The following is a 14,610-nucleotide window of genomic DNA, read 5'->3' on the forward strand; positions in this document are numbered from 1 at the left end:
GTTAACAACAACAAAGAGTAGTACAATTGCAGGCCAGTCTTCTTTGATGTATATACATAAAGGTTATTTTTGTATGAGCTGTCATAAGTTAAATAGCTTTACTAATAATAATTCAACTTGTCTTTATCAGTTTTCGCAACCTGTCCGGATCTGGACTTTGATGATTTCTGGAACGACTTTCTTGCTGTTTTCCAGGTATAAAATTGAAAGAAAAAAGGTATTTGCAGCATTGCGTGAGGACGTACTACTTATCATATGTTCGAACCCAACGCGGTCACCGCACGAAGCGGATCACTTGCGTACGAAATTTGCCCTCATGTTTTGGGCAGAAAAGGAGTGACGAGTAAGAAAGAGCAAGGAAAAGTTCCATACAACTTAGATGTCTCTCGTTTTCGCTTTTATCAAATAAGCTACTTACTAAGCGCAGCAATAATCCAGTTTCGAGTTTTTTGATTGAGGGTTAGCCTCGAATTTGCGCAGAACATTTATGTGTTCCAGTGAATGGGACAAATATTTTGATTTTTGTTTTTATCAACAGATCCTAACAGACGAGGACTGGAATGCCTTGATGTACGATAGTGTACGTATCATCCAAGGGATGGCTGGATAATAACGCACTTGCATAGTCTTTTTACTTCGTCTTACTTGTTGTGCCTTCTTGTTACTTGTTAATTGTATCCTTGCAAAATGAGTAATTTTAATGTTCATAAAAACCCTTCGAGCTTTGGCATAATTTTTTCCCATTTCAGACAACGTTTCAGACCCTTGAATATCATTTCTTTGTTTAATTGTTGCGCATGAGAAGACACATATAGATATAATTCAAATAAATTCTCAAGAGAAAGTGAAGGACACGTGGTCTGAAATGGGAAAACATTACGCCCAAGCTCACTAAAAAGGTCTGTTCTTTTCAACAACAAAAAGAGCTGTCAGTTTTCAAAGGTTTCTTTCTTTGGCAAATCAAAGATGTTCTTCTGAACGTCTTCTTGGCTATCGCCGTCGATAACTTGGCGAACGCTCTGCACTTGAACGCAGAGGAAGCCGAAGAAGAAGAAGCTCGAGAAGAACGAAAAAGAATAATGAATAATCATGGAACAGTTTCAGGACTCTAAATTTTCTCCCAGAGAAACCGGGTAAGCTTTTCAATCTTAAAAAACCGGCTTAATTTTTACCGATATCAAACTGTCGGGGGCACAGATCAACATTTCATTCCAACCTCAACTTTTAAAAGACGAGTTAATGAACTTTTTATTATCAATTGAACTTTACATTGAAACAAATAGGAAAGGCAGGGATTTGGATAGAAAAGAATCGGTTACACTATATGGCGAATCGAAAGTAAAATTGAGCGTCAAAGTTCGGTATCTATTTTATTATTTTCAAATTAAAATAGTTATACAAAAAAAGAAACAAAAGCTTGAGTAGGTACAACTCTTAGGTCACCCATCCAAGTGCTAACCCTCCTCAACCGGACTTGACTCAGTATCTTGAATGTCCAGGTTTTTTTCCACTGGGCCACGGTTTCATGAAATTTGCACAACAATAGCCGTGAAAACAATGTGCCGAATAGACAAGACTTTTTAACATTACAATTTTCAACCGATTCCGTGCGTGGCAGAGATGCAAGGGATTAGCCGATATGGTCTGGGGGCCGGCTGGTCTCTCCCCTGATGCTTCGGCTAGAACATTTTCTTGCGTAATTCGTACACCCAAGGGCAGAAGGATTTAATCGCCGTCAGGTCCGAAGTCCATACGACGCCCCAGCTCTGCGGATGTCTCGGGGGTATGGCACAGTGGAATCGATTATTTATTTCTTTTTTTTTTCTTTTTTTTTTTTTTTTGGCTTAAGTTCGAATCCTACCGTATCCAGATCATTTATTATTATTATTTTTATTATTATTATTATATTATTAATTTAAATTTTTTTAGTTTTATTGGCTACTTGATTTTCCTTTGCTTACATTAATTTATTTAATATTAGCAGTCAAGGGCTATTATTGCTAGACTGCTGATCGTATATAATTTCAAACAGATGAACGATTTCCCTGCTCAGTGTGTTCTCGATGAACTGTGTTTTTCGTTTCAGGATAACTAATACGACCACCTGAAGAAGAGTTCGAAGAAATTGTTGAAGAAGGTAACTTCATAAAAATATACATTAACTTCACTGTTATATAACAGCGTGGGATGATCACAGCAGAGCCAGAAAACGATTAGTTGAAAGCTCAAAGATCGAATTAGAGTTGATCTTCAAGGAGAGGATATCCGGAGAACCCAGAGAAAACCCCTCAAAGCACAGGAGAGAACCAACAAACACCTCTACTCACATACAACGCCGAGCCCGGGAATCAAACTCGGGCTGCATTTGTTGGAAGCGCCACAATAGCGGCGCTCACCACCCGTGCTCCCCACCATAATCTAACGGTGCATTCTGGTCTATCTGGGGTACAGGTATATAGTGTTCGTAAGGTAGTATTTTAGTAGTATATTTTAAACATTTTTTCGTAAGTCAATACATTTTCTGTAAGACCAAAACTCTTTATGATCTGTACACACAAAAATAACTTGGAATAAGCTGATAATCAGTATTGTACAGATAAAAGCAGGTATAGTATAAATTCAAATAAGAAACCTTTCAATTTGGGACAGTTTTTTGATTGGTTACCTCCCAAAGACGCAAGGCATTATGGGGATGTGAAGGTAGAGAAGGAGGTCTCCTTCACCTTTTTTAAAAAATGCGTCTTGATACCACAGGTAGCCAGAGTGATAAATGTAGACAGAGAGTAAATAAAAAAGAAAAGAAAGGGAAAAGATATCTATTTTGTTTTCAATTTAGGCAATAAAAAGCTATTAGCCAAGAATGTTTTGAAGAGTCTTAAGAACCTAGACAAGCTGATCATTGAGCACAGGAAACCTGGTAACCCTGTTCCTGATATCAACATGGTCCTTGTTCCTCTTCCCACCGGGAAGCCCGTAAGTTGGAATAGATTTAATGAAAGGGAATGAGAAGCGGTGGGATGAGATGCGGTGGGATGAGATGCGGTGGGGTGAGATGCGGTGGGATGAGATGCGGTGGGATGAGATGTGGTATGAATTAAAGAGACATGAACTGAGATGGAATGAAATGGAAGGGGTAGGTTATAAGATTAAATGATTTGGTAGTGAGATGAGATAAGATAAAAATAAGGGATGGTGTTCGTCGATTAGGAAACTTAATACAGTACTGACTTATAAAAATAAACATTCAAGAAAACAATCAATGTTCGTTTGATGATTTTACTTTCTGGTCTTTTTAAGAATAATATTCAATAACAATGGAAAGAATTCTAGTTAAAACGTCTGCTGATTAAGTTTCTCTGATAAAATCATTCGTATTATCGACCAGTTATCTATTCGTACAAGTACGAAGTAAGAATCGCAAACGAATTGCAGCAAGCATAGCATATCAAGCGGTCATTTATCTTTTTCAAATCTAAAAACCCTCGAAAGTCTGTATAAAATGTACTGCAAAAAGCTAGACTAACGAAGTAATAAAATCAGTCATTTTTCGTTTAAAAAATCTTTTTGGAAATAAGTCCTTCAAATTATATTATATTATTCGTAATTCTTTAGAACAATAAGCAAATAAAAACGTTCTCCTTTTGATCTTTTATGCATTTTTGAAAAGGAAACGAAATCTTTTTCGTATGTAGAATCATTAAGCACTATCTACACACACACACACACACACACAAAATCACAATAAAAACACTAAATACCGTTAGGCAAAAAGAAAATTTTCAAAAAATACGATAAAGATTAAAGAAGAACCGTCTTTGCGCAGCATGTCTACACATAAACACTGAAATGCATGACTTCTTTAACAATTCCATAAATTTTCTCGTGAATGTGATAAATCAAGATCTTACAGCATGTAAGTTATAACAAATTTACTGCATAAAGTTAGATATGATAGCGTAAATCATTTTCTTTGGCAGACTCTGTAAAAATTCACTTTATCTACGATACTTATACTGTGAACAAGTCGAAGATATCTAAAAGAGGGTCCTGAAAGGGTGAAATGAGAGTTGGGATTCGCCTTTTTTGAGCTGAGAAAATGGGATTTTGGAAAATGGCAATGGGATTAAAATTTGAGTAAAACATATGCTGGAACTGTGGGAGTTAGTGAATATGGGGGCTAAGAAATGGGATTAGGACCCCCCTTCAGGACCCTCCTATAAACCTAACAAGTCAAATTGCCAAACCAAACGCGCAAATCAAAAGCTTGTGGTATCTTCGGGGTCTTCCGTGATTGTATTAGGTTGAACAGCGTAACTGTTTTTTCCCTCTTCTAGAGCCAGATCTCTTTTCGTACTTTCTCCCGTCTCCATGGCAACATTGGTAGCGGCAGCAACGTGGCAAGCCCCATCATGACTGACCGGGTGGTAGTAAGGCAGGAATGGTATGTACCGAGAAATTTCGTTATATCCAAGACGTTTGAGGCAGAATGGCAGGTCGTACACGTGGATGGTGGCTACCTCGTAATCGTCATCTTCGTCCTCATCAGGTATCAAGTGATGCTTCCACGCTATTAGCCCTCGTTCTTCTTTAGTACCAGGAATAGTATTGTCCAGGAAGAGAGCCAACATACCTCCTACTGCGATATTTGTGGATAGCAGTATAGTAATAATTTGATCAACTTCTTCATAACCTGCAATGGGGGGAAAATGAAGAGCATAATAATGATAAAATAATATCAATAATAATAATAATTAATAATAATAATTGATAATGATGATAATAATAGTAATAATAATAAAATAATATCAATAATAATAGTTATTAATAATAATAATTAATAATGATGATAATAATAATAACAATGATAAAATAATATCAATAGTAATAGTTATTAATAATAATAATTAATAATGATGATAATAATAATAACAATGATAAAATAATATCAATAAATAAATAACTTTATTGACAATAATAATTAACTAATAATTCATTATAATATGATATAAATATTCATTATAATATTGATAATATATCAATAATAATAATAATAATTAATAATAATAATGATAATTAATAATAATAATAATTAATAATAATAATAATAATTAATAATATTAATAATTAATAATATTAATAATTAATAATAATAATAGTAATAATTATATAGATTTGTTATTTTATATTCATAATCTTTTCTTTTTTGTTTTATAATTATAGCAATATTCTTATCACGTCTCATATTATAATGAATTATTTGTTAATTATTATTGTCAATAAAGTTATTTATAAAAATAATAATAGTAATAATAATAATAATATTTGATTTGATTTGATTTAGGTACACTGAATTGGATCCATCCCTGTGGTCGTGAGTACACTGGGTACACTGCCTGGATCCATCATATTAAATTCAAATATAGAGTTGGTTGGAATTTGGGGATGTCCCGGTTTTTCTCTCCTACTTGAAATCATCCAAATTAAAATTCTATATTTGGAATGACCTAGGACCACAGGTTTGTAAGCTTCTGAGATATTTAATGTTTACCCCACAAAACAACACTAAATTAAAGTAAAATGTATTTGTTTTTTTGACCGTTAGTTGCTGACTTCTTACTCACCGGTTTGGATAGCGTTTTCGTGTGTTTTAAGATAAAAAGGCAGAGCCATACCAAAAACCACCGATACACCAACAATGAACATGTTCCTAGCAGCGGTCATGTCCACGTACTGCAGATTAGACATCCCAACAGCTGTGATCATACCAAACATGACCATGAACACTCCGCCGACTACCGGGTCTGGAATAGACGTAAACAGTGCCCCGATTTTACCCACAACGCCCATCACTATGGCAACGCAGCCGGCAACTTGGATCACGCGTAGACTCCCAACTTTTGTTATCCCAATGGCGCCGATGTTCTCACTGTACGATGTAGTCCCACTTCCTGTTCCCCAGGCCCCAGTGATGATACACCCGATCCCTTCCATTCCTATTCCACGATTGATGGCATGGGTGGGCGGTGGGGGTGCACCTGACATGCGCGCGCATGCGTAGTAATCTCCTATAGATTCGACGATCGAAGCGACCACTCCTGATAGCATTCCCAACACGGCTGCTGCACTGACGGTTGGTAATCCCCATTGACCTAAGAAAACAATACATTTTTGATTTTACATTGAAAACCTTATTTTAGGAGCTCTAGCATGAAACGGTTATGCATTTGTAAATGTTTGCTGTGGGATAGCATGACTAACTCACTGATCCAACCCTGAAACGACCTCTGGGCTGATCAAAGTCAGGGCACGGCTAACTTACGGATCGAATCCTGAAACAACCTCTGGGCTGATCTAAGCCAGGGCACGGCTAAATCGTATGCAGATCGAACCCTGAAACAATCTCTGGGCTGATCTAAGTCCGAGCATGGCTAACTCACAGATCGATTTGGAAATCAAGGTGAATAATAGCTGCACTAACCTGGATAAGGGACCCTGAACCACTCGGCTTCTCTTAGTACTTTTATACGAGCGTCTGTTCGAGCCATGTACTGAGGAAGTTCTGGATCGTCAGGAAATCCTCCAGCAGCTGTTACAATGAGGGCAATCAGCCATGAGGTACAGATGGCCAGGATAATCTGAAAACCCAAAAAAAGACAATGCCGTGAAAAGGGTAGTGATGATAGGATAAATAAATGAGATTTACTCCGCCAGTTTCGAGCTCTCTGTTGCTCATGGTTAGCCACGCGGACTGTGCGTAGAATATTCACTAAAGAAGGTACAGTGTTTGTATTGTTGAAGTATTCTGACGCTGATAGGAAGAGTAGCCCTGAGTAAATGAGTCTGTGATCAAGAAACACAGCGGTCGTTTATGAAATTACAAAATAGATAACTAATGATGCCAGATGAAAAACAAAAATGAGTAACAGAACGGGAACGGCAGAGAAAATGGATAAAATGGCATCGGATCACTGCGCATTACAGCTAAATGCCGCGGCACTCTATCAGTATGCACACCAACAAAGAGTTTGTTTATGGTGCTAAACAAGGCTATTTCCAAAAAGATTTGTTGAAGGTTAGTTGCATGTTGTATACCAAGCACGAAATGCACTATGGACGATGTCAATCCAATCAGACGAAGGTCACGACGATTAGAAATTTTCCCACATTTTGTCTGCACGTTTTTCCGGTAAATTGTCTTCTATGCTGACATTATTTACATGTGAATATAATACGGCACGCAACCTGCAGCAAAACCTTCACTAAACTTCTTAAAAATAGCTGTAATAAAATGTAGTAGTAGGGATTTACAAACCGGAAAGAGCCTAAAGAGAGGGTATTTAGCTACGTAACATCCTCTGTCTCTGCTGTAGGCTGGGATTCGAAGATTGATGCCTTGCATGTATTGTGAAAATATGACGATCAATACGATGGTCCTACAAAAGAAATAGCAAAACATTATCCATTTCCTTTTCATATCTTAGCATACCATTTAGGGATCAAAATAATAGGATAGGGCAGAAATTGGTGTTTTCATAAAGGTCATTTTCGCGCGCAACGCGCAATAACTGCACAATAAAAATAGTAAAAAAAATTACACAATTTGGCCCTTGTAGATCGAATTAGAATTTAGAAGTTGGTTTTTGCGGAGGGAGGAAAATCAGAGAACCCGGAAAACCCTCGAAGCACAGGAGAGAACCAACAAACAACTCAACTCACATACGACGAGTACAAGGATCTAACCTGGGTCGCATTAGTGAAAGGCGAGTACTTTCACCACTACGCTACCCATGCTGCCCGAAATAGATACCGCAACTCGGACATTTTTCTTTGATGACGTTATGAAAAGATCTGTCGCACGTGTTTTTTGACATGAGGAGACTCGAAACCCCCCTTGAGAGGGGGGTTGAATTGACCTCAAGTGCATCCTAGTGCATAACAGCGATTTGATTATCTAAAGTGGGTTCCCTGTGGTACAATTATTCATACTTACGTCATAGATATGCCCCAGTGGGTACCTAGTGGAAGAAAAGAATTGTCTTGTCAATTTGTTGAATTGTCAAACTTGTCTTACATGTGGGGCTAACATGAAAATGCAAAAGAAATCACAATTTTTCTCAATGTAACTTGAGGCTTTCTTGTATTTCCATGTTAGCCCCGCATTCAAGACAGTTTTGAAAAAGTGTCCATTAGCTTCACGTTTTTGGAATTATCACAGTTATATACCGACTCACTGTTTCATTGTGTATATACTGAAAACCCTTATCCTTACATAATTATCCTCAGATGTGTTCATCTGAGATACACAGACGGTATTAAACGTGTTCAAAGCCTCCAAGTTCTCTGTCAGTGCGACAATTTATGAACATTCCACAAGTTGCGTGATCACTAGATACACATCTAATCAAAGTGTTTCTCATGCACCATTTTAGTCTCAATTTCTATGTTTTGAATACGATAATGATTTTGCAATAGGCAAGAAGGAAAAAGGAGAGAGGAGGAGAAGCACATCACGTTAATTTTGATACAAAGTGCGTGCGTGTATTGCCAGTGTGTACTCTCATCAAGCATTCTCCTCCGCCAACCAGTCAGAAAGCGGGGTTTATAAAAGTTATTTCTAGACACCATATTTCTTCCAAGTCAATCATCTAATGACGCATGTTTTAAGCATATATTTACGTACCTGCTTTGCCAGCCGCAACTTCAAAGAGAGATAACCCGATAAGGATGATGGTAGGAGCGATAGATACTGGACCAATGAAATGCATAAGAAATCCCATTAAACCAGAGAACCCGACTAATACTTGGAAGAGAGAAGAGACCATGATAGCACCCTGGATCTGAAGGGAAAACATCAGTAAGAATATCACATGTCATTACCTATAGACCAAGACCACTAGGACGCAATCGGCACGCATTTCAAACCACGTGTTGGGCGGAATGTTTCCCATTTCAGACAACGTTGATTATCTCTAGAATAAGATTCTTTGTCTGCGTTGTGTCTATATTCATGTGTCTTCTCGTGCGCAACCGTTAGATAAAGAAATAATACTCTAGGGAATGACATATAAAGTGGATTAGGTCTATTAATTTCAAGAAGTAGAGGACCGTAGCAGGAAGTACCCCATTCCACATGGGCCACAGTTAAACAAAGAAATGACACTCTAAGGAATGACACGTGGTCTGAAAACATTACGTGCAAGTGGATTTGGTCTATCATCATATTCCCATGTAATTAAACTTTTGTTTATATAAACCTCGTCTCTTTAAAACTTCATTTGATTCCACTGTGCTATACCCCAGAGACATTTTGGAAATTAAGACCATCTGCCCTTGAGTGTACGTATTACGCAGGATAATGTTCTAGCTAAAGCATTAGGGGAGAGATTAGCCGGCCCCAAGACCGTACCTACGGTTAATCTCTTGCATCTCTGCCACGCACGAATTCGGTTGAAAGTTTGATGTTAAAAAGTCTAGTCTATATGGTGTATTTTTTTCACGGCTATCGTTGTGTTAATTTCATGGATACATTTTCTAACAGCAATGAAACTTTGCATTTTTGTGGTGAATTCATTAACGTTTCCTGCGCATCCACATCATTGCTCTGCACTTGCTGTCGCTCAAAGGCAAGCAAATGTTTTTCTTTTCTTTCAGAGAATCTCAACTGGGCTCAAATGCCCTTGCATCGCCGAAGCGGTGTTCCTTACCTCGAGCATGCGTGGTTTCCAAACATCCTTGTCGTACCCCATGGTACTGTTTTCGGTTGAATTATAAACTGGAAAAAAAACACAAACTTTTAGATCTATTTTTATTCAAAGCTTACCATTGAGCTGGTAAAAGTAAAAGTATTCACACGAATCAGAAATGACATCAAATTGCTTTGTTTCACCTGACATCATTTCCTATTGCGTGTTTATCAGCTGAATTGCAATTTTTCAAATTTTTTAGTGCAAATGACGTCAAATTGCTCTATTTTAACTGACGTCATTTCCTGTTTCATGCGGAATATTCATCAGCTGAATCGCAAGTTTACATTTTTTATGCAAATGACGTCAAATTGCTCTATTTTAACTGACGTCATTTCCTGTTTAATGCGGAATATTCATCAGCTGAATCGCAAGTTTACATTTTAAATGCAAATGACGTCAAATTGCTCTATTTTAACTGACGTCATTTCCTGTTTCATGCGGAATATTCATTAGCTGAATCGCAAGTTTTGAATAGAGGTTGGCAGTTTGAATAGTGGCTCAACCATGCAAGAATTTTTCCTTACCTGGACATAGAAATTTGGGTTGACGGAGAATCGCGACTGCGGGAGCCAAAAACGTAAACGTTGATCCTTGTACAATAGGAAGCCTACAAACAGCAATAGAAAGTCAGTTATCCATGATCGCTCTAGGATAGACCTTTCTCAATAGAACTTTCCTAATAGACCTCCTCGGCTCAGGCGTAAGGTCTTCCTATTTCAGACCACGTCTGAAAATGAGAAAATTATTGCTGCGTTTCACTTGACGTCATTTCCTGTCTTGTGCGGAATGTTCATCAGCTGAATCACAAGTTTTCAATAGAATTCTTTCTGGTTGACAGCACATGGTGGTCAGTGTTTGACCATCATTTGGAGCAGATAATGAGATTCAAAGTCTTTTATCAACTGATTGAAACTCAGCAATTACACCCAAAGTAAAAGTATTGGAAATGAAAGTACATCCAGCGGATATGAAATAGTGACGTAGAAATAACGTCACGTACTGCAAGTACTGAGGTGTCATGAAGTCTGCGAAAATTGACCAGCGGGAAAAAAAACATGCCCGCCATTGCAATAAAAAAATAAACCTCATGAGTTATTTAACGTTAATTTTTTCATTTGAAGGCCTGGAAATCAATAATTTCAAGAGGAAAAGTGAAGCCTCAGTTTTGCAAATTTTCTAGATTACGATTGGCTAACATGAACTGTCAGTACCTGACGCCAAAGGTGGTTTGTAGAATGGTTGATACCCCAGACGTGAAGAACACAGTGCTCATCACCTCGCTGATGGCCAGATGGTTATTTGCGAAGCACATTTTTTCACTCAGGGCGAATGGTACCGCGAGATTGGCACCAAGCATCGTTAGGTAATGCTGCAAAAAAAGGCATGTAGAGCTAAGTCAACTGGTCCAGTCCATACAGGATATGCTGCACAATAAGAGGAGCGAGAAGCTATTTCTATCTAAACCCGGAACCCTGTATTACACTCTTTAATGGATCCTCCTGAATAGAACGTTTTCACTCAGAGATGGCAGTCATATTGGTGTACCTAATAGAAAAACCTAATGACAGAGTTCTTGTCAAAGGTACACCAATATGGCGGCTGTGACGTTATGTCTGACAACAGAGATTGCAGCCATATTGGTGTACCTAACAAAAGAAACTAATGACAAAGTTCTCGTCAAAGGTACACCAATGCGTCGGTTGCGACATCACATGAAAACGCTCTATAGACCCCTTGCACTAAGTCCCTAGAGGAATTGTTCTGAGGGACAAAACAATGGATTTTTTTGCATAAGGAGAAACGGCCTATTGTTTTATCCCCCAGAGCAATTCCTCTAGGGATTCAATGCAAGGGGTCTATAGAAACAGTTAAATTCGGATACAAACAAAACAAAAAGAGTTCAATTCTCACGAGAGTAAAATTCTGTTGTTTTGCCCTCTTAAGTGAACTGCATGGGCTTATACAAGTTCCAGTTTAAAATTCTGTATTTATTCGTGTTAGCCTTATTTTCGTGTAAAATAATGATGGAAAATCCACGTGTTTGCATTGTCGAAGTCGGGCATTCGTAACTTTAGCGTTGGTATTTGTAAATATATTAAAATGAGGCTAAGTAAGTAAATGGCTTTAGTCTTGTGCCCTAAGGGGGAAATGAAAAAAAGCTATAGAAGCCAAGAGTGGTGTACATGAAGGTAATTACCTGGAAGCCAAGCAAGATGCAAATGTACCATGGTGGATTCTCGTTGATCAAATATGACAAACCTCCCATTCGCTTTTTCTTCTTCTTCTTCTTCTTTTCATCGTCTTTTTCGCCTTTGGAGCGAATCTGGAAAATATTTTTATGTATTGTGTAAGTAGTCTCTCTTTCTCTCTCAGTCTCTTTTCCTTCCTTTCCTCCGTCCTTCTTTCTCTCCCTTTCTCCCTCGTTCCCTACCTCTATCCCTTCGTGCCTATCTTCGTCCCTCACTTCATTTTCTCTATCCCTCCCTCTCCCTCTCCCTCTCCCTCTGCCTTCGTCCTTCCATCGTTCCCTACCTCTCTCTTCCCTCTCTTCTTGCCTTCTTCTTTCCCTCTGTACAGCTCGGTAAATATTACTACTGCTTAGGCATTCGTTGTCGTGAAAGACAAAAGGAAAGCTAATAGATTGATGACAACTAGCGCCTTTGTTCGTAAAATGACCTTTGACTTCATTGCTTTAAAATGCAATGTAAAATCAATTCTTGAACATTTAAGGGGCTTCGAGAATATTTTAAGGTCTCGGGTTCGATCTTGACTCGGCATTACATGTAAGTAGAATTTGTTTGTCTCACCCTTGATTCAAGGGTTTTGCTCTGGTGTTTCTGGTTTTCCTCCTCCACTCGATCTATGAGTTAGTTATGTCCCAACCGACGGTTATTTCGAGAGAAATTATGCCGGCTGAACGCTGATTAGTCATGCCCATGACTTTGATCTGAGGCCGGTGGTTGTTATCTGAGTTAAACTGCGAACACACGGTGCAACATTGCACGCAACAAATTTGAACCCGGGTGACACACAAAATGTTTCACGCAATGATGCAGCCACCACGTTCACACGATGAAATTTTATTGCGCACAATTGCAAGAGTTCTTCCCCTGTGCCATGCTGTGCTTGAGAAGTTCAAACTTGCAACTTCTCTATTCTTTTTAGAAAATCCTTCAGCTCTACCAAGCATCCGGACCGGAAATATAACTTTCGTTTCGCTCTAGAGCGGAGCTACTGATGTCATATCTGATGATCAATTCAGTGAACCCAGAATGCTCATACGCCAAGGAAAAAATATTGATATGAATGTGTTAGAGCTTTTGCCGAGGGTAAATAAAAAAGAGCTATTAACCCAGATCGCGTGCATGGGATGTTTGGTCACTGTTTGTATTCTCTAAGGACCTGTCAAACAATTTCACAATTTTTCCCGAGCTGATACTTACATTACAAACAACAATAGCACGCCATCTTCATCAAATACTCCTCAAATCCTTTCTTGCATTAAAAGAAACTATCATACACAGGAAAATTAATAGGATAGATTTACAGGGATTTAACAATATTGACTCAAATGTCAGGCTGAACTCATGAGTGTAACTGAGTTACTTAGCGATGATTTGCAGCTGTACTGGACGATGTTAGGTCAATGTCAAATTGATGACTGGCGAGCGAGTTTAATATGAAACATCTCAGTTTTAATGGGTGAAAAGCATTTTACATCACAAATTAAAGCTTGTTTCTTCAAGGAAAACTGTATTTTTAAGAATTCCTGCAACTTACATAGCAAAGCAGCGCCTTGCAAATGAACATCAAATATAAAATGACTTATACTCGAATTTCCAGAGTAGCTAATGAATATGCTGATACTTCGAGAAATAATACTTAGCAATTAAAGAAAAAATAGATTTTACAATAACTACTGCTTGAAATCTTTAAAAATTTTAACAGTTCGAACTTGGTTAGTTAAAGAGTTCTAAGTTTTTCCACCGACAATTATATGCTCCTAAAATTTTCAAAAATATTCTCTTGTTAATCAATATTTTTGATCTGTAAGTTGAAGTTTTTTTCTAGAATTACTGTAGCGTAACAATACGATTGAGTTACGAAAGAATTTTGCCCTCAGTTGCAATTGTCTGACTAAAAACCTTCAGTTTTTAATTAAATTACAGTAATTTTTTCGTTTGTTGTTGTTTTTTATGAGATAGAGGAGGCTCACATAGGGATTGTTTGTACAAGAAGTACATATGTTAAAGTTGGAAACAACTTCCAAAATGAAATCGTCGATGAATGTATTGCGTTTCTAACTCTTGAGAGCTAAATAAGTCTTGCAAATGTTTGAACTGTGATTGTAGGATAAGGAAGCTCAAAGCTCGTTAAACCGAATGAAACCAGAAAATACGGCTAAGAAAGTCAGCGATTTACTCATTATTTTAACTTACCTTTTCGGCTTTAAGATTATCTGCCATGACCGAAAGCACGCAAAACCTCTACGCCAACTCTCGTAGCAACACTGCGTTAGCCAGTTGTAACCCACTGGTTGTAACCTAACTTAGGCGCTGATATGAATAAAATATAAGTTAAACTTTAACTAACTGTTTTGTTGACACAACGAGGTGTTGACACTTCATTTACTAAAATATTAAAACTTCAAGACGAGTGAACTTGGGCTGACACAGTTGTTTGCTTTCAAAATGTCGTTGGCATGACAAAATGCAGGCTTTATGATATTAAAAAAGCGTAGGAAGAAATAATTTTGCAATACTATGTAAAATCCGTTTTCGTGATAGGTATGAAAGTTAAGAACGTCATTGGATTTTGATTGACACTTATCTAATTGGTTCAATTAACGCAAGGCATGATACAA

The 14,610-nt window shown here is 37.8% G+C and overlaps 1 protein-coding gene and 2 long non-coding RNA genes across 5 annotated transcripts; 2 read left to right on the forward strand and 1 right to left on the reverse strand.

Moving 5' to 3' along the window:
* The first annotated feature begins 111 nt into the window (after window positions 1–111).
* On the forward strand, window positions 112–2,967 carry LOC116292062 (uncharacterized). The gene is made up of 5 exons (XR_004196631.1): window positions 112–195; window positions 539–674; window positions 967–1,133; window positions 2,087–2,137; window positions 2,837–2,967. It is a non-coding gene; the product is annotated as an uncharacterized LOC116292062 (long non-coding RNA).
* A 295-nt stretch (window positions 2,968–3,262) lies between these two features.
* Window positions 3,263–14,476, reverse strand: LOC116292051 (solute carrier family 23 member 1). Of its 3 annotated transcripts, XM_031699291.2 has the most exons (12): window positions 14,186–14,475; window positions 13,190–13,257; window positions 11,944–12,069; window positions 10,958–11,115; window positions 10,271–10,353; window positions 9,705–9,772; window positions 8,681–8,837; window positions 7,991–8,015; window positions 7,313–7,433; window positions 6,479–6,635; window positions 5,622–6,149; window positions 3,263–4,690 (listed from the first exon to the last, which is right to left on the reverse strand). In XM_031699291.2, the coding sequence occupies exons 3-12, from the start codon at window positions 12,010–12,012 to the stop codon at window positions 4,257–4,259; spliced, it is 1,800 nt and encodes a 599-aa protein (XP_031555151.1). In that variant the 5' UTR covers window positions 12,013–12,069; window positions 13,190–13,257; window positions 14,186–14,475; the 3' UTR covers window positions 3,263–4,256. The 3 variants fall into 3 exon arrangements, with proteins under 3 accessions (XP_031555151.1, XP_031555150.1, XP_088892694.1); XM_031699290.2 differs by lacking the exon at window positions 13,190–13,257 and having other exon boundaries at window positions 14,186–14,476; XM_089036568.1 differs by lacking the exons at window positions 13,190–13,257; window positions 14,186–14,475 and adding an exon at window positions 12,279–12,421.
* LOC148907116 (uncharacterized) lies at window positions 5,347–6,854 on the forward strand. Its single transcript, XR_016121093.1, has 2 exons — window positions 5,347–5,516; window positions 5,603–6,854. It is a non-coding gene; the product is annotated as an uncharacterized LOC148907116 (long non-coding RNA).
* Window positions 14,477–14,610: the final 134 nt, after the last annotated feature.

Source organism: Actinia tenebrosa, unplaced genomic scaffold (assembly GCF_029948245.1).
Source record: "Actinia tenebrosa isolate PJP-AT-01 unplaced genomic scaffold, QUT_ActTen_1.0 PGA_scaffold4__44_contigs__length_22323623, whole genome shotgun sequence".
NCBI classification, from domain to species: domain Eukaryota; kingdom Metazoa; phylum Cnidaria; class Anthozoa; order Actiniaria; family Actiniidae; genus Actinia; species Actinia tenebrosa.

What these genes read in the sequence shown, in the direction of transcription:
- LOC116292051 (XM_031699290.2), bottom strand. Translation starts at nt 14,212, where the DNA reads ATGGCAGATAATCTTAAAGCCGAAAAG. An exon ending in ACCCAAATTTCTATGTCCAG is followed by an intron (nt 9,773 to 10,270) that starts GTAAGGAAAAAT and finishes TTTTTTTTCCAG; the next exon opens with TTTATAATTCAACCGAAAAC. An exon ending in CGAAAACGCTATCCAAACCG is followed by an intron (nt 4,691 to 5,621) that starts GTGAGTAAGAAG and finishes CCCCCATTGCAG; the next exon opens with GTTATGAAGAAGTTGATCAA.